This window comes from Kryptolebias marmoratus, linkage group LG17, assembly GCF_001649575.2.
Source record: "Kryptolebias marmoratus isolate JLee-2015 linkage group LG17, ASM164957v2, whole genome shotgun sequence".
Lineage (NCBI taxonomy): Eukaryota > Metazoa > Chordata > Actinopteri > Cyprinodontiformes > Rivulidae > Kryptolebias > Kryptolebias marmoratus.
The window spans coordinates 2,815,734-2,832,725 of record NC_051446.1 but is presented as its reverse complement, the minus strand read 5'-3'; the positions used below and the strand labels follow the sequence as shown (position 1 = coordinate 2,832,725).

Here is a 16,992-nt window from a genome sequence, read left to right as displayed (position 1 = left end):
GGGGCAGTCACCCCCAAACTGGAGCAGTGGCTACAACAGATCCCAGGAACAACATCAGACATCTCAGTCCAGAAATGTGCAGTTCTAGGCACAGCCAAGATACTGCGCAGAACCCTCAAGCTCCCAGGCCTCTGGTAGAGGACCCGAGCTGAGAGGATGAAACAAAGACCACCCGCGGAGGGTGAGAAGGGAATTTTTTTTATTTTATATATATATATGTGTGTGTGTGTGTGTGTGTGTCATGTACACATCCGAACTGTATTTGAAATTCAGTAATAGTACAAAAAAGTTTATAAACATGTAACGTGTTTTCTTTCAGTGCTTATTAACTGTGATTCATTTAGTTCTAAAGGCTCAACTCCACTTAAGAAGTTAAACTAGTTACTGATCAAGTCTGTGTCTTCTTTTAATTAGATTTATTTTTCTCATATCTTTGAGGCAAAAGGGTGTAAAGATCGATTTTTTGTTTTTTGTTTGTTTTTTTCCCTTTTTCTTGGTCTGAAAGCTTAATAGTAGACATCCGAGTATGTGTATTGTCTATTGGTTGAATACCCACTGAAATGTCTGCCTTCTTTAAAGAACAGTGGCTGTGACTGGACTATCTAGGTAGAAAACACAAACCCACGGCTTTGTTTAAAAGCCCGGGCGCGCTTCCACTTCCCCTCTCTTGCGTCTTCTTCAGTTTTTATGCCTTCCCTTCTTCTCCTGGCTCTTCGTTTGTCCTCGTCGCTTTGTTTTTTTTTAAAAACTTTGTACGTTTTAGTTGTGATCCTTGTGTTTTTCCGCCTTCTTCATATGTTTCCTTCGAGACAAATTTTCCTTCATTAAGAAGTTTTTCCAGTTTATTTCTGGGATCATAACGGACTTTAACTTAGGAAAAGTTAGTGAAGTTAGTCAGAACTTTAGTTAAACTCCAACTCGTCACCTGTCATGAGACCGAAGATCCCTCCGCCTCATCACCACTAGTCTACTTGGACGTACACCCGAGCGTCTGCCCAGCTAGCATTGCCTACTGATAGCTGAACAGATGACTGTGGGACCGCCTGGAAACTGGCCTGAAGTGATGTTAAAGAAGTGATGCTAAAGAAGTGATATTGGCATATAAATATACGTGTGTATATATATATATATATATATATATATATTAAACCCTTTTATTACAGACCCCATAGTATTTAAACCTGCAGCCTTAGGATTACAAAAACACAGAACCAACTGAGCTACCACAGACGTACACTTGTGGAAACCCACAAGCTGCTGACTGCTGACTGCCCTACATCTGCAGTTCAGTCAAAAACTGACAATGAATCACAAAAAACATTTGAAATTTCATTTAAAACCATAAAAATAGTTAAACACAGACTAAAACAATACACAACAAGTAATTAAGTCATACACATTGCTTATTAAGAGGAACCCTTTGTAATAGGTAATTTGAGTAAATTTGACGTATGTTTAAAATAAAGCTTTTGAATAATTTCTCCTTGAAAGTGTCTGAATGCTACCACCTTACATTGTCTCTATACCTGTAGCAACTGCTACAGTATTTTTTTGTGTTCAGTCTGCAGGGTGAATAATACTGAGTGTCAATGTACACCATATATGGGTATAGTTGTACTCAATCCAAAAGTTATTAAGAACCATGTTGAAGACAGTTTAATTTTGGCTTGGATTCATAGCTATTAAAATGATTAAACAAGGTCTATTGTTCCTACTGGTTGGAGATCCCTTTAAATATAATAGAAATATTACTATTGCCATCTACAAAAAGATAAAGTGTTTTGGTTTGAATAAAATAATAATAATGTAACTGCCTACAGAAGGATCAAACCCCAGTCTCCTGTGTGAAAAGCAGGGACACTCACCACTGGACCAAACAGGAGCTTGTGTAAGTAACAACTCATTGGAAGCCAGTTATTCATGATAGCTGCACCCAACCCAAACGTTCACAGGCACATTCCGACTTGTTAGGGGTACAGTGGATCAAACCACTGTTGATGAGGGGGAACATAATTTTAGAGAGGCATAAATGCATTGTTTTGCCATATAAAAGATGGATATGCTTCTTGTTTTTTTATAATGCTTAAAATTATAGTTTCCTCAAATTATATACTGGGGAGAACAATCTCCATTTTTCCAAAATTGGGGGTCCTGATCAAAGGAATTTCTTTCTCACCCCCTCATGTCACTAAAGGTGTCCCACAGGGATAGATCCTTGGCCCAGCCCTCTTCCTAATTTATATTAATAATATAACAAACATTGTAGTGGATGCTTGCTGATGAATAAAAATTGGCTTAGTTCATCTTTCAAAAAAATTTGCCATTTGCCAAAGATATTTCCCATTTTTAGCAGTCTAAGCCCCTAAAAAGGGCATGTGCCAGAGCAGCAGCATTTCCATGCATCCAGCAAAGCATGCAGCCCAATCCGTGTACCATTTGTTCTTTCCATTTTCAATCAACAATCAAAAATCAAATAATGAAAAACTGACTGGTTATTTTGTTTTTTATTATAACACCAAAAATGAAAAAATGCCTGTTTTTCATATTTCACCAAGATCTAAAACACAAAATCAAAAAACGGGCACCAATACAGAATTTGGTTCTAATATTTAATTGGTCAGGTTTAGATGACCCATAAGTGGCTCTGTGGGGCAGTTAAGGTAATGTAGTAGCTACTATAGCGGCGCAGGAAAGGCACACTATTTTCATCAAGGACTTGTTTAACAGCGGTTTGATCCTCAAAGCAATACATAAGTCTCCATGGCTGATAGGTCTGACTGGATTATCTGGTCCTTATCGATCGATATTGCACAGAGATAAATAAGTAGATGCTCATTTTGTGCTGGAGCGCATCCGGCTCTGCCGCCATGTTGGACGGATCTCTCCTCTCTCTAAAAGCCACAGAACACAGAGTGAGCAGCTTTGACCATATTTTTATCACATAGGATTACCTTTCAAGCTCCGCTTGTTTATTGTAAAATATTTAATTTTTTATACCCATTTTTTCCCACCCGCACCCCCAAAAGTATACATCTACACCAGGGGTGTCCTCGAGGGCCGGCATCCTGCATGTTTTAGTTTTCTCCCTGGTTTTACATACCTGGATCAAATGATGGCTCATTAGAAGGCCTAAGCAGAACACTGACTTGCTGAGGAGGTTGTTACAACCACTAGGGAGAGAACTAAAACATGCAGGATGCCGGCCCTCGAGGACCGACTTTGGACACCCCTGATCTACACGTTGATCACTGCGCAAGGGTGCGCACGCCAACAGTGATGCAATTGCGCTGTCCCTGCCCCTGCACAAAGACCCCGCGCGGTGTTGCGTCGTGTGGTCATGCACCTCCCAATTCTTGTAACTTGTGCACAGACCGCGCTCCATTTCAAATTTTAAAACGATTTTGCTGCTCTAGCGGAGCTGGTTCGCTCGTATCAGCATTTATATGATCCCTTTCATTCCAAGACCCTAGAATGACCTGGAATTTTTAAAGGTTACTTTTCCAGGCCTTGAAAAAAAACTGCATGTATATGTGCATGCACAGCTCTCTAGAATGTGAAGAAATTATTGATGTGGTGTATACAGAAGACTCAGGATTGTGTGTGAGAGAGAGTGAAATAAATTGAAACAATCAAACTTGTTTCTTTAATAAAATATGAAATGTACTGAAATATACATCTAATAAGATGCCATACTATATGTCTGTCTTTATTAAAGATCATAAAACAAAGTATTTTAGCATTATAGCACATATTTTTAATGTGTGAAAGCGTCCTGTATCAGAACTACATCTCTGCTGTTTGTAACAAACCAAACTGTGTGAAAAATTGGGCAAAAATTCAGGGAGTTCTTGATTCTTGTATCTGGACATACAGCTTCCTCAGTACAAAGAAATTAACTGGGGGGTGAGTGAAGGACCCGGCCAAGATGGCGACTGCGCTGACATGTCAGCACCAGTCTTCAAGGTGTCTATGTAAACAATGTCTATGGTGGCGGGTAACAAGCTAACGTTTGTTGTTTGCTAGCGCTCCTTACCAAACTTTCGGGTCACCTAAACCCAACCAATAAAATATTAAAATCAAATTCTGTCCTGCTGCCCGTTTTTCCATTTTGTGTTTTTGATCTGAGCCTAAAAGTGAAATATGAAAAAACAGGCTTTTTTAAATTTTTGAAATAAAAAACAAAAGACAAAATAATCTGTCAGTTTTTCATTATTTGAATTTTGATATTTAATTGAAAATGGAAAGAACAAATGATACACAGATTCAACCCTATTGAAACTGTTCCAATTTTTTTTATTGTAAAAAAAGTCATACTGCAGTCCAAATTGTAAGGAGTTTTGAGATTACATCTACATGGTGGCAACTAGGGCTAGCGTATTAGGCTCACAAAAATTGGATATGTCCACCTAAAGGGGGCGCTATTATAGGTTTTTTTTGCATTTTGTCTTGTAACTTCTAAACCATAAGTTGCACAATTTAAGGACCTATATTTATGTGTCCCCTACATGGTACTAAATCACATTGTATAGGCCACGCCCCCTTTTTTGATACATTGCAAAATTTGCAAAACCTACTTTTGACTTCTTCTCGAAGGTTAAAAAGATCCATCGCCATAAAACTCATCAGGTTTATTCTAGATACCAAGCTGAACAGAGGTTGTCAAGGACAAGTAACCATTTTCAAAATATGTAAGTTATCCCTGCACAAGATATAATGCTAGCTAGCAAAAAATAAAGAGCAAGCTTTTTTATGGTCCCCATATTGTTTAAGGTCAGAGGTTAGATATATATATAGTTTTGATAAGTTGGCTTTGAAAATATAACGTTTTGCAAATTAGCAAAATGTCAAAATCTTTAAACATTTTCTCCTCCAAGGGCTCAAACCCAATCAATCAGTGTAGAACTTCTTTTATAACTTCTACATGAGTAACCAACAAAAAGTTATTCAGGAATTTTTTTTATTTTTTTTAAATGACCAAGATATGTTTATGCAAGATTAAGGTAGCTAGCTAGCTTCATCTAAAAATGGCCATATCTTATCCATTTTAGGACATAAATATCAAATTCATACCATGGGTTCAGTTTGTTCAATTGTACAATTTGTACAATTACAGTACCATTTTGAAATTCAAGAGCAAGTCATTCAACGTCGGTTTAATGACGTTTTACTTCTAATTTTAGAACGGCGCCGGCAAACGCGTGCCGCAACTAGCAGCAATAATGCAATTTGTCCCATGATGCTTACCAACGGTGGCCCGTGAAGTCCAAAAAGGCGCATGCTTTACGTAGTTAGTTCGGTTCAAGTCCGGTCTGTATTCACACCAGAAGCGAACTGCACCAGAGTTCGTTTGGAAGTGGACCGAGACCACCTCAAAAAATGGGTCTCGGTCCGGTTGTTTGGTCCGCACCAGAGTTCGCATGACTGTATTCACACCTGCACAAAAAGTCCGGACCAACGCTGGAAACGAACTCTGCTTCAATTAAAGCGGACCAAATGTGTCGGGTCTGAATACGACCATAAGCTTTCAAACCAGCAGTAGTATTTATGCTTCCACTTGTGAGACATAAGAACCTTTCAACTTAAATCTTAAATAAAAGTTCATGCAACATTTCAAAGTTTTCTCCCCATCACCTTCCTTTCCCTGGATGATCACCAGGGTGATGTGTACCACAGATTAACACATGAGCGGACAGTGGCTACCCCCTCATGCGCTGGCTCCTAACCCCCTTTCCAAACCCCCAGAGTGCAAAAGAGGCATTCACACCCGGGCACTCGCACCCGGGCGTGCTCCCTTGCGGTGGCTAGTTTTGGCAGACCATCACCTTTTGGCACGACACTGGCCATCCTTCTTTCAAAAGGTGTCAGTTCGGGTACTTTATTTTTCTGTTCCCCATCTCACTTACTAGCACATTGATTTTTGCTTTGGTGAAATGTAGTTTCTTTGCTCTTTTCACCGTGATTGCTATTGGTAAACATTAAATAACATTGATCAGCTGGCTCATTTAAATAAACCTAAACATTCATGAGGTGCTTTGCATTTGCCCATTTATGGATGAATGTAGGCGTGTGGAGGGCAGAACCTGAGGCGGAATCTTGTGTGAAAACTTTAAGATACAAGTGTGATTTATAAAAGGAAATTTCTTGCTGGTGTGCGTGTGCATGGTTTTATAAATCTGAAATTTTTTCAGCGTACATTATTTTTGCCTTTTGGGCATACATACACTTTTAGCATGAATTCTACGCAATCTTTTATAAATGAGACCCCTGGAGAGCAAATACAAGAAATATGTTGCTGCTGTGCTGCCAACAAAAGTTAGTCCATCAAAAACAAAATCTTGTTTTGTTTAGGGATCAGATTTTCATTTACCTCAATGACATGCAAATCAATTTTTAGCATTTATTAAATCTGGGGGTTTTTTTCAGCATTTTTGTTGGCATTCAATCTGTCTGCATTAAAATGAAAACTACAATAGCAAGAGTACCACCAATAGTACATAATACTCTCGTAAATTATTAGAGTAATCAAAATCCAAAGCATGAATTCCTTCACACAACTATTCTGATCACGTCTATTAGGTATTTACATGATCATGGTGAGGTGAAATGTCAGTTTCACTGATAATGATGTTGTCCATGGTGTCAATAAGCAAACAGTTCAATTAAAGAACATGAAACTGCACCCATCAGTTGACTACCAGCCTATACAAACCATTTTATGAACAGAGTAGTAGACTTCACAAGAACCACTCAAGATTTCTTTGGTGGAAGTAATCTTGATAAAATCAAGATCCAATGTGGAGCCACAGTCTGGAGACATTTTCTGTCCTAAACAGTTGTGGAGTTACATCATGGGTAACTTACTGTGTACTATCTTATGGATGGACAAATAGGCATAATTTAAGGGACAAAGGGTTTGACATTTATGTCCAGCTGGAGCATGGACAAGGTTTTATCGAAAGGGGTCACCTATGACCTTGACTTTTGATCCCATGACCTTGAAATCAATAAGAATCATCCTTGACCCAGGAGATTTCAAGGTATGTAGTTTGACATAACTTTGTTAAAGGGTTATCAAATATGAGGCTGTACAAGAAATTGTCTGCAAACAGACGGACGGATGGTGCCATACCATAGTACATCCTTTCTTAAATCTGTGCCCTCATTTACCCATCCACACACATTCATACAGCACTCTATTAAATCTCTACAAAGCTAATCTGAATAAATAATTGTTTAGCGTCTAATCTGTGCTTTATATCACATTAATACACCGATAGGGTACACATTGGAGGCAATGAGGGGTTCAGTGTCTTGCACCAGGGACACTGCAACATGTGGCATAACTAACTAACTCATTGGAGGACAACTGCTCTATCCACTGATCCACAGCACCTGGTATTCCCAGGAGGTCTCCCATACAAATACTAATCAGGCCCAACCCTTCATTGCTTCTGATGTCAGACGAGAACAGGTTTACTCGGAGTGGTATGGCCATAAGCCATAAAAGATGAGGTAATTGAAGTTCTTTAAAAAGTTTGAAAATAATTCAATGATAATGTAGCTTTCTTACTTGTGAGGGAGTGAAGGTGATCCTTCTTTGTCAACAGGCAAGGGTTTGAGTGGTCTCATGAGCCTCTGAGCATCTAGTCGTCTGAGGAGTCGAGGGGTGTGAGGGTCCCAGTAAATACAGTTTATCAGACACGTTGTGTAAGGTGCCACCTGAAGAAAAGTTCACACCACTAAACACATCATTCTGACTGCTTGTTAAACTTTCAAACAAGCAGATATTACAAAAGAATCTTGTTCAAGAATATTTTAATTTCTAACTCCTTTAGTTCATTGATATCATACCATTTCGCAACAAGTCATCTCAAGGTGTTTTACAAAGCAATGAAACTTAAACTTTTGTCTTTTCAAATTAAATCAAAATGATTTATATAACACAATTAAAAATAGCTGCCATTGGCCAAAGTGCTGCAAAAAAACAATAAAAAAAATTATACCAAACACAATAGAACAGATCTTGATGGATGCTCAATAATCCAGGTAGAAAAATCTAACAAGGTTGAGTCAAGTCCTCTGGATGAGTTATTCTTTGTTGAAACATCTTTGTTGAGTTCTTCTTTGTTGAAAAGTCTTTTTTTAATTTAAAAGACTTCTTCACTCTAAGGAGCTGCAAGCAAACTCAGTTTTTATAAGCAGCACCTTCTCATAGTGAATCAACTAGTTGTGACACTCAAAACCACTCTTGTTGCTTACATACAAAAGAAGGACCATCAGCCTAACGACTGATTGTTGGGGCCCTGATGGCTGCTTCCTATTCACAGAGGGCTGAGCGACACTTGCAATAACAGCACTATAAAAGGGTGACAGCTCGAGACTGAGGCCTCAGCCCCTGTTTAACAACGAACATGTTCCCTTCACAAAGATGGCTACCTTTACTCCTCTCTTGAACCAACGTTGCTCTCTATCAAGGATGTGCTTATCTTCATCTCACACTGGAACACACACAGTCACACAGCAGGGAGACAGAAGTGGGATTCGCATCTGTCCGACAGACAGCTCACCCAGCCAGAGACAGAGATCCTTGCCAGGGGAAAGCACTTTGCTGAAACACCAAGAAGAATTCCTCTGATGGAGAGGATCACAGCCACAGAATCAGCCATCCGCAACAACAAAATGTCAGAATGTTTCATCCTGCCTCACTAACGCAAAAACACTACCTTCCAACATCAGCAGAGAGGAGATGGACATGCTCGCCACTCTCAGCAAGGAAAAGAACATCATCTTCCTCCCAGCAGACAAAGAAAAGTACACAGTGACATTGAATCAGAAAGACTATAATGATAAAGTTATGACACTCCTTGGTGTCTTAACCACTTATGAGCTGCTGAAAAGAGATTCAGGACGAGGTTACAAGAAGAAGTTGATAGAGTGCTATAGGAAAAAGGTTCAGATGATACAAAATAGTTAAAGAAAAATGACAGACAGGGATTTCTCTTCTCCAACCAACACAGGGGATTTCATTTCAGAGCACCTCATGCACTCTGCTTACACATTCACTAAAGTCCCAAAAATCCCACTGTCTGATACAGACAGGGCATATATATAGTCACTACATTGGTGTGTGAGTGTGAGAGATTCCTGACCAATCCACGCCTGTCTTATGATTTGCATAAGTTTTGGTAAGTGGTCAAAATGAGAGCACTTCCCACGCTGCACACTGGGTCAGCTTGACCCAGCTGTCTGGGTCAAGCCAATAACATCTCAAACAGCATTTCCTAAACTGCACCAAACATTACCATAAAAGGGCTGTTCTTGGACAGGCTAGTGTGTTAGCCTGGCAATAACAGTCCTACTAATCTTTCCTCACATAGAAATAAAGCTATTAACCCTGTAACCCTGCATTTTCCTCCATGATTCATATCTCTCCTACAGTGCCTAAAATATTTGGAGCAGGACATGGCTATTTACCATATTCTGTACCACCATCAGTATCCAGGGGAGGCCACACCTAGTCTGTATACTTTACCTAAAATTCACAAACAAGATGTACCGTTAAGACCAATTGTTAGCATTATTAACTCTGTCACTTAAAATGTTTCCAAATATCTGGCATTTGTATTCGGTCCTTTAGTCGGCAGCTCAGAACATCACATACATAAGACCATGGACTTTGTGTAGAAGGTGAGAGATTTCATCATGGAATTGGATGAAACTATAATCTCTTTTGATGTCACATTACTCTTTACGTGCATTCCTGTTGCTGAAATCAGACACCACTCTTAGGTGCAGGACCTCTCTTTACACAGGGCAACTGTGTAAACTTTTGAAACTGTTCCAGCAGTCAACCTACTTCACATATGGGGAGCAATATTATAGGCAGAAACATGGGTTTGCTATGGGGTCCCCTGTTTCTCTAATTGTTGCAAATCTGTACATGGAGGAGGTAGAAAAGAGAGCCTTGATGTCCTCAGTGACACCACCAGGTCATTAGTTCAGGTATTCACAGAGTTGATGACAGTTGAGTTAAAATGTCCAACATTTCACTGATCAAATCAACTCTGGATAAATATATAAAGTTCACACAAGCCTATGTAAAAGATGGCAGGTTGGCTTTTAGACTCAGATGGAGGACATTTGGAAATTGTTATTTATTGCAAACCCACCCATAGACCAGTACTTGACTCCCATCACACTCTGGAACACAAGTTAGGATTCATCAGGACTCAGTACCACAGAACGGAAAACGTCCCCACAAACTCAGGAGCCAGGGAGAAGGAGAAATCCCACACAAGACAGGCCTTGGACAAATGTAGATATCCAGGGCCTGGATAAGAAACCCAAACAGGACTCCAGCCAGCCACTGAGTGAAAAGGAGGACCCCAAACCTAGAACCAGACCAGTGGTCATTCTGTATGTTGTGGGAGTTTCAGAGAAACTACGAGGTTTATTTTCTTAACATGACATCCTGGAGGCTTTCAAACCCCAAAATACATTCCAGCAAAGATTTGTTCATCCCAAAGTCCTGGTTCCCTGGCACAAACAGAGTAATATTGCATATGCTGTTAAGTGCCAGGAGGACTGTGATCAATTATACAGGGAAACAAAGCGACCACTAGCCTAAAGGATGACCCAGCAAGATCATCAGGTCAGGAGTCTACAGTTTAGTCTCATCTGAAGGCCAGCGGTCACTCTTTCAGGGATGATGTTCACATCCTCAATAAAGGGGAATGTTGGTTCAAGAGAGGAGTAAAGGAAGCCATTTTTGTGAAGAAAACCCGTCCATTGTTAAACAGGGGGGGAAGCTTCTGTGTCCAACTGTCACCCTCTGAAGCTAGGTTTACACTTAATGAACACGGTGCAAGGGGGCGAGCGCCAATAGTGATGCAATCGCGCACCCCCACCCTGTGCAAAATCCCTGCACAGTGTCACAGCGTGTTGTTGTGCACCTTCCGATCTTCGTAAGTTGGCATGGACTGCGAATGCTCTGCTTCATTCAAAATGAACGATTTTGGTGCTCTAGCGGAACTGGTTCGCCTGTACCAGCATTTATGTAATAATCAATTGGCTCAAAACTCATGGACAGACATTGCTGCTGCAGTTAGTAAAGAGGAGTGTTTTTAGACCACAGAGGGAAAAAAATATCGGTCCTATGATGGACAAATCGCAACCAGTAAAGAGATCCATGGTAGCCCAGTTTGTTTAGTTTTGTTTTTACAGTGAGAATACCATGAATGAGGCATTATTTTCTATTATGGTAAGCATACAATACAGCTAACTATCCTTATGTCATGTATGTACTCAACATTTCATTTGAAGATCAATAAAAGTCAAACTGAATGCTTTCATGTTTAAACATTCTCTCTGTATAATAGTCATAAACAGAACAGTTCATCCTCCTAAATATGTGCGGTACTGCGCACAGCCATTTTCGGTGTGTGGTGATGAGTTTGTACTCTTTTTCTTACTGCAATTCCAACGGTTATGTAGTGTACTGCCACCTGTCTTTTCAGAGAATACTGCACCAATCTAAGCGTCAAGTATAAATGCCTACAAAGCTCGCTCAGGTTTGCACACTGTGCACGGAACTCAACACAACACACTGAAGCGTGACTATAACTGAGCCCTTACAATGCTGTCATTGCGGGTATCACTCAGCCCTCTGAATGGCAAGCAGCCATCAGGACACTAATAATCGGTCATTAGGCTGATTGTCCTCCTTTTACATGTGAAAAACTAGTTTTGAGTGTCACCAGCAATCGGTTGATACACCATGCGAAGATGCTGCTTATAAGACTGGGTTTGTTTGCAGCTCCTTAGACTAAAGAAGTCTTTTAGATAAAAAACAAAAAGGTTTCGACAAAGAAGAACCCATCCAGAGGATTTGACTCAACCTTGTTAGACAAAAGAACACATAAACAAACAAAAAATGAAAAATAATTAAAAAAATTTAAACCATAAAAACAATAAAATGAAGCAAAAGATGTCAATTCTCATGCTGTATTAAAAGCCAATGAGTACACATTTGTTTTAGACTGGGAGTTAAAAACACCAAGAGTTGAAGGCTGTTTAAAAGGAAGGAGTAGCTGGTTCCACAGTTTAGGAGCTACAACTGAAAAAGCTCAATCACCTCTGTGGACCAGCCTGGACCTGGGGACAACTAAAAGCAAATGATCATTAGATCTAAGGGATACAGAGGGCACATAAGGCTGAGGGAGATCAGACAGATATACAGGAGCTTGCCCATTGAGAGGCTCTTCATTAAAACTTTACATCAATTCTAAAACAAACAGGGAGCCAATGAAGGGAGGCCAGCACTGGTGAAATATGTTCATGTTGGTGTTAAAAGAAATTTGAGAGATTAACATGTGGAATTCTTGACCTGCAGAATTTAAATTGATCACTGACTGGCATCTTTTTACATTAAGATGGAAGCTGTTTCATAAAGACCAGCTGCTTAGTCATGAGTAACTGCCACATTTCTTTCTTTTGTTATGGCGTAATTGAGGTTTGGATTATAATTTTACATTTTATTCCTTGTCCTAATTAGGTTAATCTGCATTTTAAACTTTTGTATGCCTTCTGTGCAGTACAAATGATCCAAGGCTACTGTAGAAATGTTATGGTATACAATATTTCTTATTATTGCTTTCTTATTAAGCAATAGATAAAATTGCTGCTTTGTAAGCTATGTGTTAGCTGTTTTATGTAATTTGTAAGAGTGTGTGAGAAACACAATTGCCTGACCACTTTTAACTGTCATTTCTCAACATAAGATGATCTTAGTCAAAAAACTCCAACATGAAAGGTGCATTTCTTCAAAAAATGCTAAAGATAAATTTTTAATAAAGTTTTTATACAGCTTTCAAAGTATTTTGAATTGTTTTGTAATGATTTTGTTCCACATATTTTGTTTGACAATAGTTTTACTAGAAAGAGTGAAGGACTTGTGTTAAAGCTATTTGATAATTAGGATTTTTCTGTGAGTGGTGCCTTTATTTTAACTAAACATCATTGCAAATTGTTAATAGTGATGAAAGCACTTTCATTTTTTTAATACTGTGTGGGCACAATTAGTATGGTTTTACAATGCAAACCATTAGATGTTATTAATGTAGCAACCCTAAAGATTGTGATGAAAGCAACATGTGAGATATGCCTTTAAGCCCCAACTCAACTTTACCATGCACCTAGGGCTACTGACTGAAATAAGATCTCTGTATGTGAGTGACAGGAACTGCTGGGAGGCTTGACAAGGAGTGTTCCTACTGGGAGTCAGTACATTACTGTAGCAGCAGGACAAAAGCTAAAAAACTCACACTGGTCCTGAAGTGAGAGGTGTACAGTTCGGGATGGTTCTCATATTCCATGGGATCATAGATGCCATCACTCTTCCTCACCAGGTGGTGGTGTCGGCTCAGAACTGTGGCATACACTTTGGTCATATCTAACAAGAGAACCAAGTGTGGCTCACTGTCATTAAAACAATTCAGATATCCAAAAAATAAAAACAGCAATTAATATTTCATGTTCACAGTTGCATTCAGAAGTTTACATACAATTATTGTGGGCATGAATGTCAGTTTAATTTGAGGCTTTTAATGACTCAATTGACCTCTTTTTTCAGGGTGGAATGATTATACAACATTGTTATTTTTAAAAACAAGTTTGAATTTATTATAAATTTTCTCTGATCCACACAATCAAAATTATACATGCATGGTCAACATCAATCCATTCACATAAATCTTTTCTAAGTGGTGCTAAATGTTCCAGAATGTCTTAACTTGACCAAGGCTTATTAACTTCTCATTAGTGATCATGATTGGCTGCAGCTGGTAGTTTCTCTCTGCCAGCATAAAACAGATTTGTTTGACAGCACTCATTGGATGGACCAATACTCATATGTTCCTCTCAGATGAAAGGACATTGGTTTGGATGTTCAGGAACAAGGTCAATTGAAATCTGCAGCTGCTCACATGGACAAGCCAAATGTCTCTTGGAGAAATGTTTAATGGTCAGACGAAACAAAGATCAATATTCTTAGCTACAATGATAAGAAATATGTTGGGATGAGCCAAGGTGAAGCTTTAAAACAATGTACTAACTGTCAAGCATAGTGGTGGTAGTATCTTGCTGTGGTACTGGTGCGTTGCACAAAGTGGATGGAATAACTAGGAAGCATTAGCCTTGTGGATGTGCAGGAAAAAGAACATCACAATGGATACAAACTTTAAAGTGCTTCTGCTCATGGACAACGCAGGACGCCATGCTGCTGATTTGTCATACAATGGCATGCAAATAGAATATCTGTCGCCAAACACCACATCACTGATTCAGCCTATGGATCAAGGGATCATCTGTGCTTTCAAAGCTTTCTACACCCGGAATGCGCTGCAACATCTGGTTGAAGCTGTGGACTCGGACCAAAACTTCTCACTTAAGGCTTACTGGCATGAATACATCATTGCATCGTGTCTCCTAAATATTCAGAGGGCCATTCAGGAGATGAAGAGTGAAACTTTGAATGCCTGCTGGAAAAAACTGTGGCCAGAAGTGGTGCGCGATAAAGGATGCTCTCCTGATGATCTCCATCACTCTGCGGTAGAGTCGTGCAGCTGGCAAAGCAGCTCGGAGGGGATGGCTTCAATGATATACTCCTGATGACATAAATTCCCTGATTGAAGCCCCCTCACAACCGTTAACAGACGAAGACCTGATGGAAATGACAAAGCCTGCAAGTGAAGAAGATGAGGAAGAGGAGGAAGACGACAAGTGTTGAAGAAGAGGAGGTCGTCGGACTAACACTTGATCATCTGGCAACCATGGTCAGGATGGCTAATGAACTTCAGCAAGTTGCACAAGAGTGGGACCCCTTGATTTACCGCTCTTTACAGTTCTCTAATATCATCGAAAGTGGCATGTCAGTGTATAAGAAGATCCTCGCCCAGAAAAAAAAGGAGCGACAGCAACTCCCAATAACCATGTTCCTTACTCGCAAAAAGACACCAACACCCAGGCCTGCGGAAAACAACGTTACTGATGAGGGTGGGGAGGCAGCGCCATCAGAGCAACTGTAATATATTTTACCGGGTGAGTAATCATTCAGAATTTCATCATGTTGTTAAAATTATGTAGGTTTCTGAGAGTGTAAACTGTGTGACAATGTGGAAAATGTTAATGACAGTTTTGGAAAGATTTATAAAGAGTGCGAAGCAGGCTTATGAGGCCTTAACATGTATTTGAATAAGGAAAAATTAAACAGTCACCACTTCGCGGATTTTGTTTATTGTGGGACTTTTTCAGAACCGACTCCCGCAATAAACGAGGGACCACTTTATACTTGACCCTGTCTTTAAGTACAGACTCTAAGTGGATTCAAGAATACTCACAATAAATTTAAAGTTGTTTTCAAAAGTCACTGAAAATTTATATTGTATTATCATTCCATCCTCTATAAAGAACCGTTCAAAAACTTTTAAATTAAGAATTAATTTGACATTCATGCCACAATGAGTGTATGTAAATGTCTGATTTGAATCACTCAGAGTGAACAAAATGAAATGAACAAGCCAAAAGAAACCAACATATTTTGACATTTAAACACTGCAGGTCAAGCAGTGACAATAAATTGACATGCTTTACTTGTAGATGTCTACAATAAATTCCATCTTAAGTTTTTTCTTCCAAAAATTCTGCGACTACACTCACATTTGCAGACTGCCCTTTGTCAGTGCTTTTACTGACTTTTTTAAAGTCCCCATTTTAAATCAATTTGCATTTTAGAACTGTAATGGAAAACTAATACAAAACAGTTCATTTTCTGAAAGATCTGCAAACAAATTAACTTTGTCATTTTCTATTGGTACAAAGTTTAAAGTAGTTATTCTGACTAGATGTAGCAGTAAAAGAAGAACGGTAGCCCTACATGATACAGCAGGGTATGTGCCTGGGTATTTACAGCCCATGTACCTGGTTACCTACAGAAACCACCATGTATTATGAAGTGAGTGTTACCCTGTGTGTACCCTGTAAGTACTGGGCTACATTATCTATTGCTACTAGAAACAGGTTTTTCTTTTTTTTGTTATTTTTGTTGAAGAAGACAATTAAAAAAAACAAAAACAATAAAAAACTATCTGTAAGTTGAAATGACAGCACATCTTCAAGGGTCAGTGCAAAGAAATCATTATCAGTACTTTTTTTATTCAAAAAATTGTGCAGCCTTTGCTTTAATTTCTTAGTTGCTTTATGAAAAATAAATACTGATTCAAACAAAAAAAATCTAATCCTCACCATTAACACTCTGAGAAGGAGAAATGAGAAATTACAAAACAAATGCACCCTAAATAAAAAAGAAGAAGAATGTTCAAGCAAAAGGTTCATGTGTAACCAGATAATGTAAGAAAAATCTTATACCTCCTGTTTCAGAGACGTCCTTTAACTCATGAGGTTCAACATATTCAACAGGAAGTTCATTGATTATATCTTGGGCACCCTGTAAAAAAAAAAGACAAACAAACAACAACAACAAAAAAAAAAAACACATTCATTTGTTTTTAGTTGGCTTACAAAAAGACAAAGTAATCTTTCAAAGGAATAGTTCTTGGGAATTTTCAAAACTAGCCTACTAAAGCATTAAATTGCACCAAACCTAAGGTCGTATTCACACCTGACACATTTGGTCCGCTTTAATCGAAGCAGACTTCGTTTCCAGCGTTGGTCCAGACTTTTTGTGCAGGTGTGAATACAGTCATGCGAACTCTGGTGCGGATCAAACAACCGGACCGAGACCGACTTTTTGAGGTGGTCTCGGTCCACTTCCAAACGAACTCTGGTGCGGTTCGCTTCTGGTGTGAATACAGACTGGACTTGAACCGAACTAACGCGCCTTTTTGGACTTCACGGGCCACCGTTGCTAAGCATCATGGGTTGCGGGTTGCGGCACGCATTTGCCGGCGCCGTTCCAAAATTAGAAGTAAAACGTCA

At 39.2% G+C, this 16,992-nt stretch overlaps 1 protein-coding gene across 1 annotated transcript in view; it reads right to left on the bottom strand.

The window, feature by feature from the left end:
- Positions 1 to 16,992, bottom strand: part of aass (aminoadipate-semialdehyde synthase) — an 87,000-nt gene that overhangs the window by 54,587 nt on the left and 15,421 nt on the right. The window contains exons 7-9 of the mRNA XM_017435382.3: positions 16,423 to 16,501; positions 13,323 to 13,450; positions 7,571 to 7,719 (exon numbers count right to left, since the gene is read on the bottom strand). Coding sequence (XP_017290871.1) covers positions 7,571 to 7,719; positions 13,323 to 13,450; positions 16,423 to 16,501 — 356 coding nt within the window. The remainder of the gene's footprint in view (positions 1 to 7,570; positions 7,720 to 13,322; positions 13,451 to 16,422; positions 16,502 to 16,992) is intronic.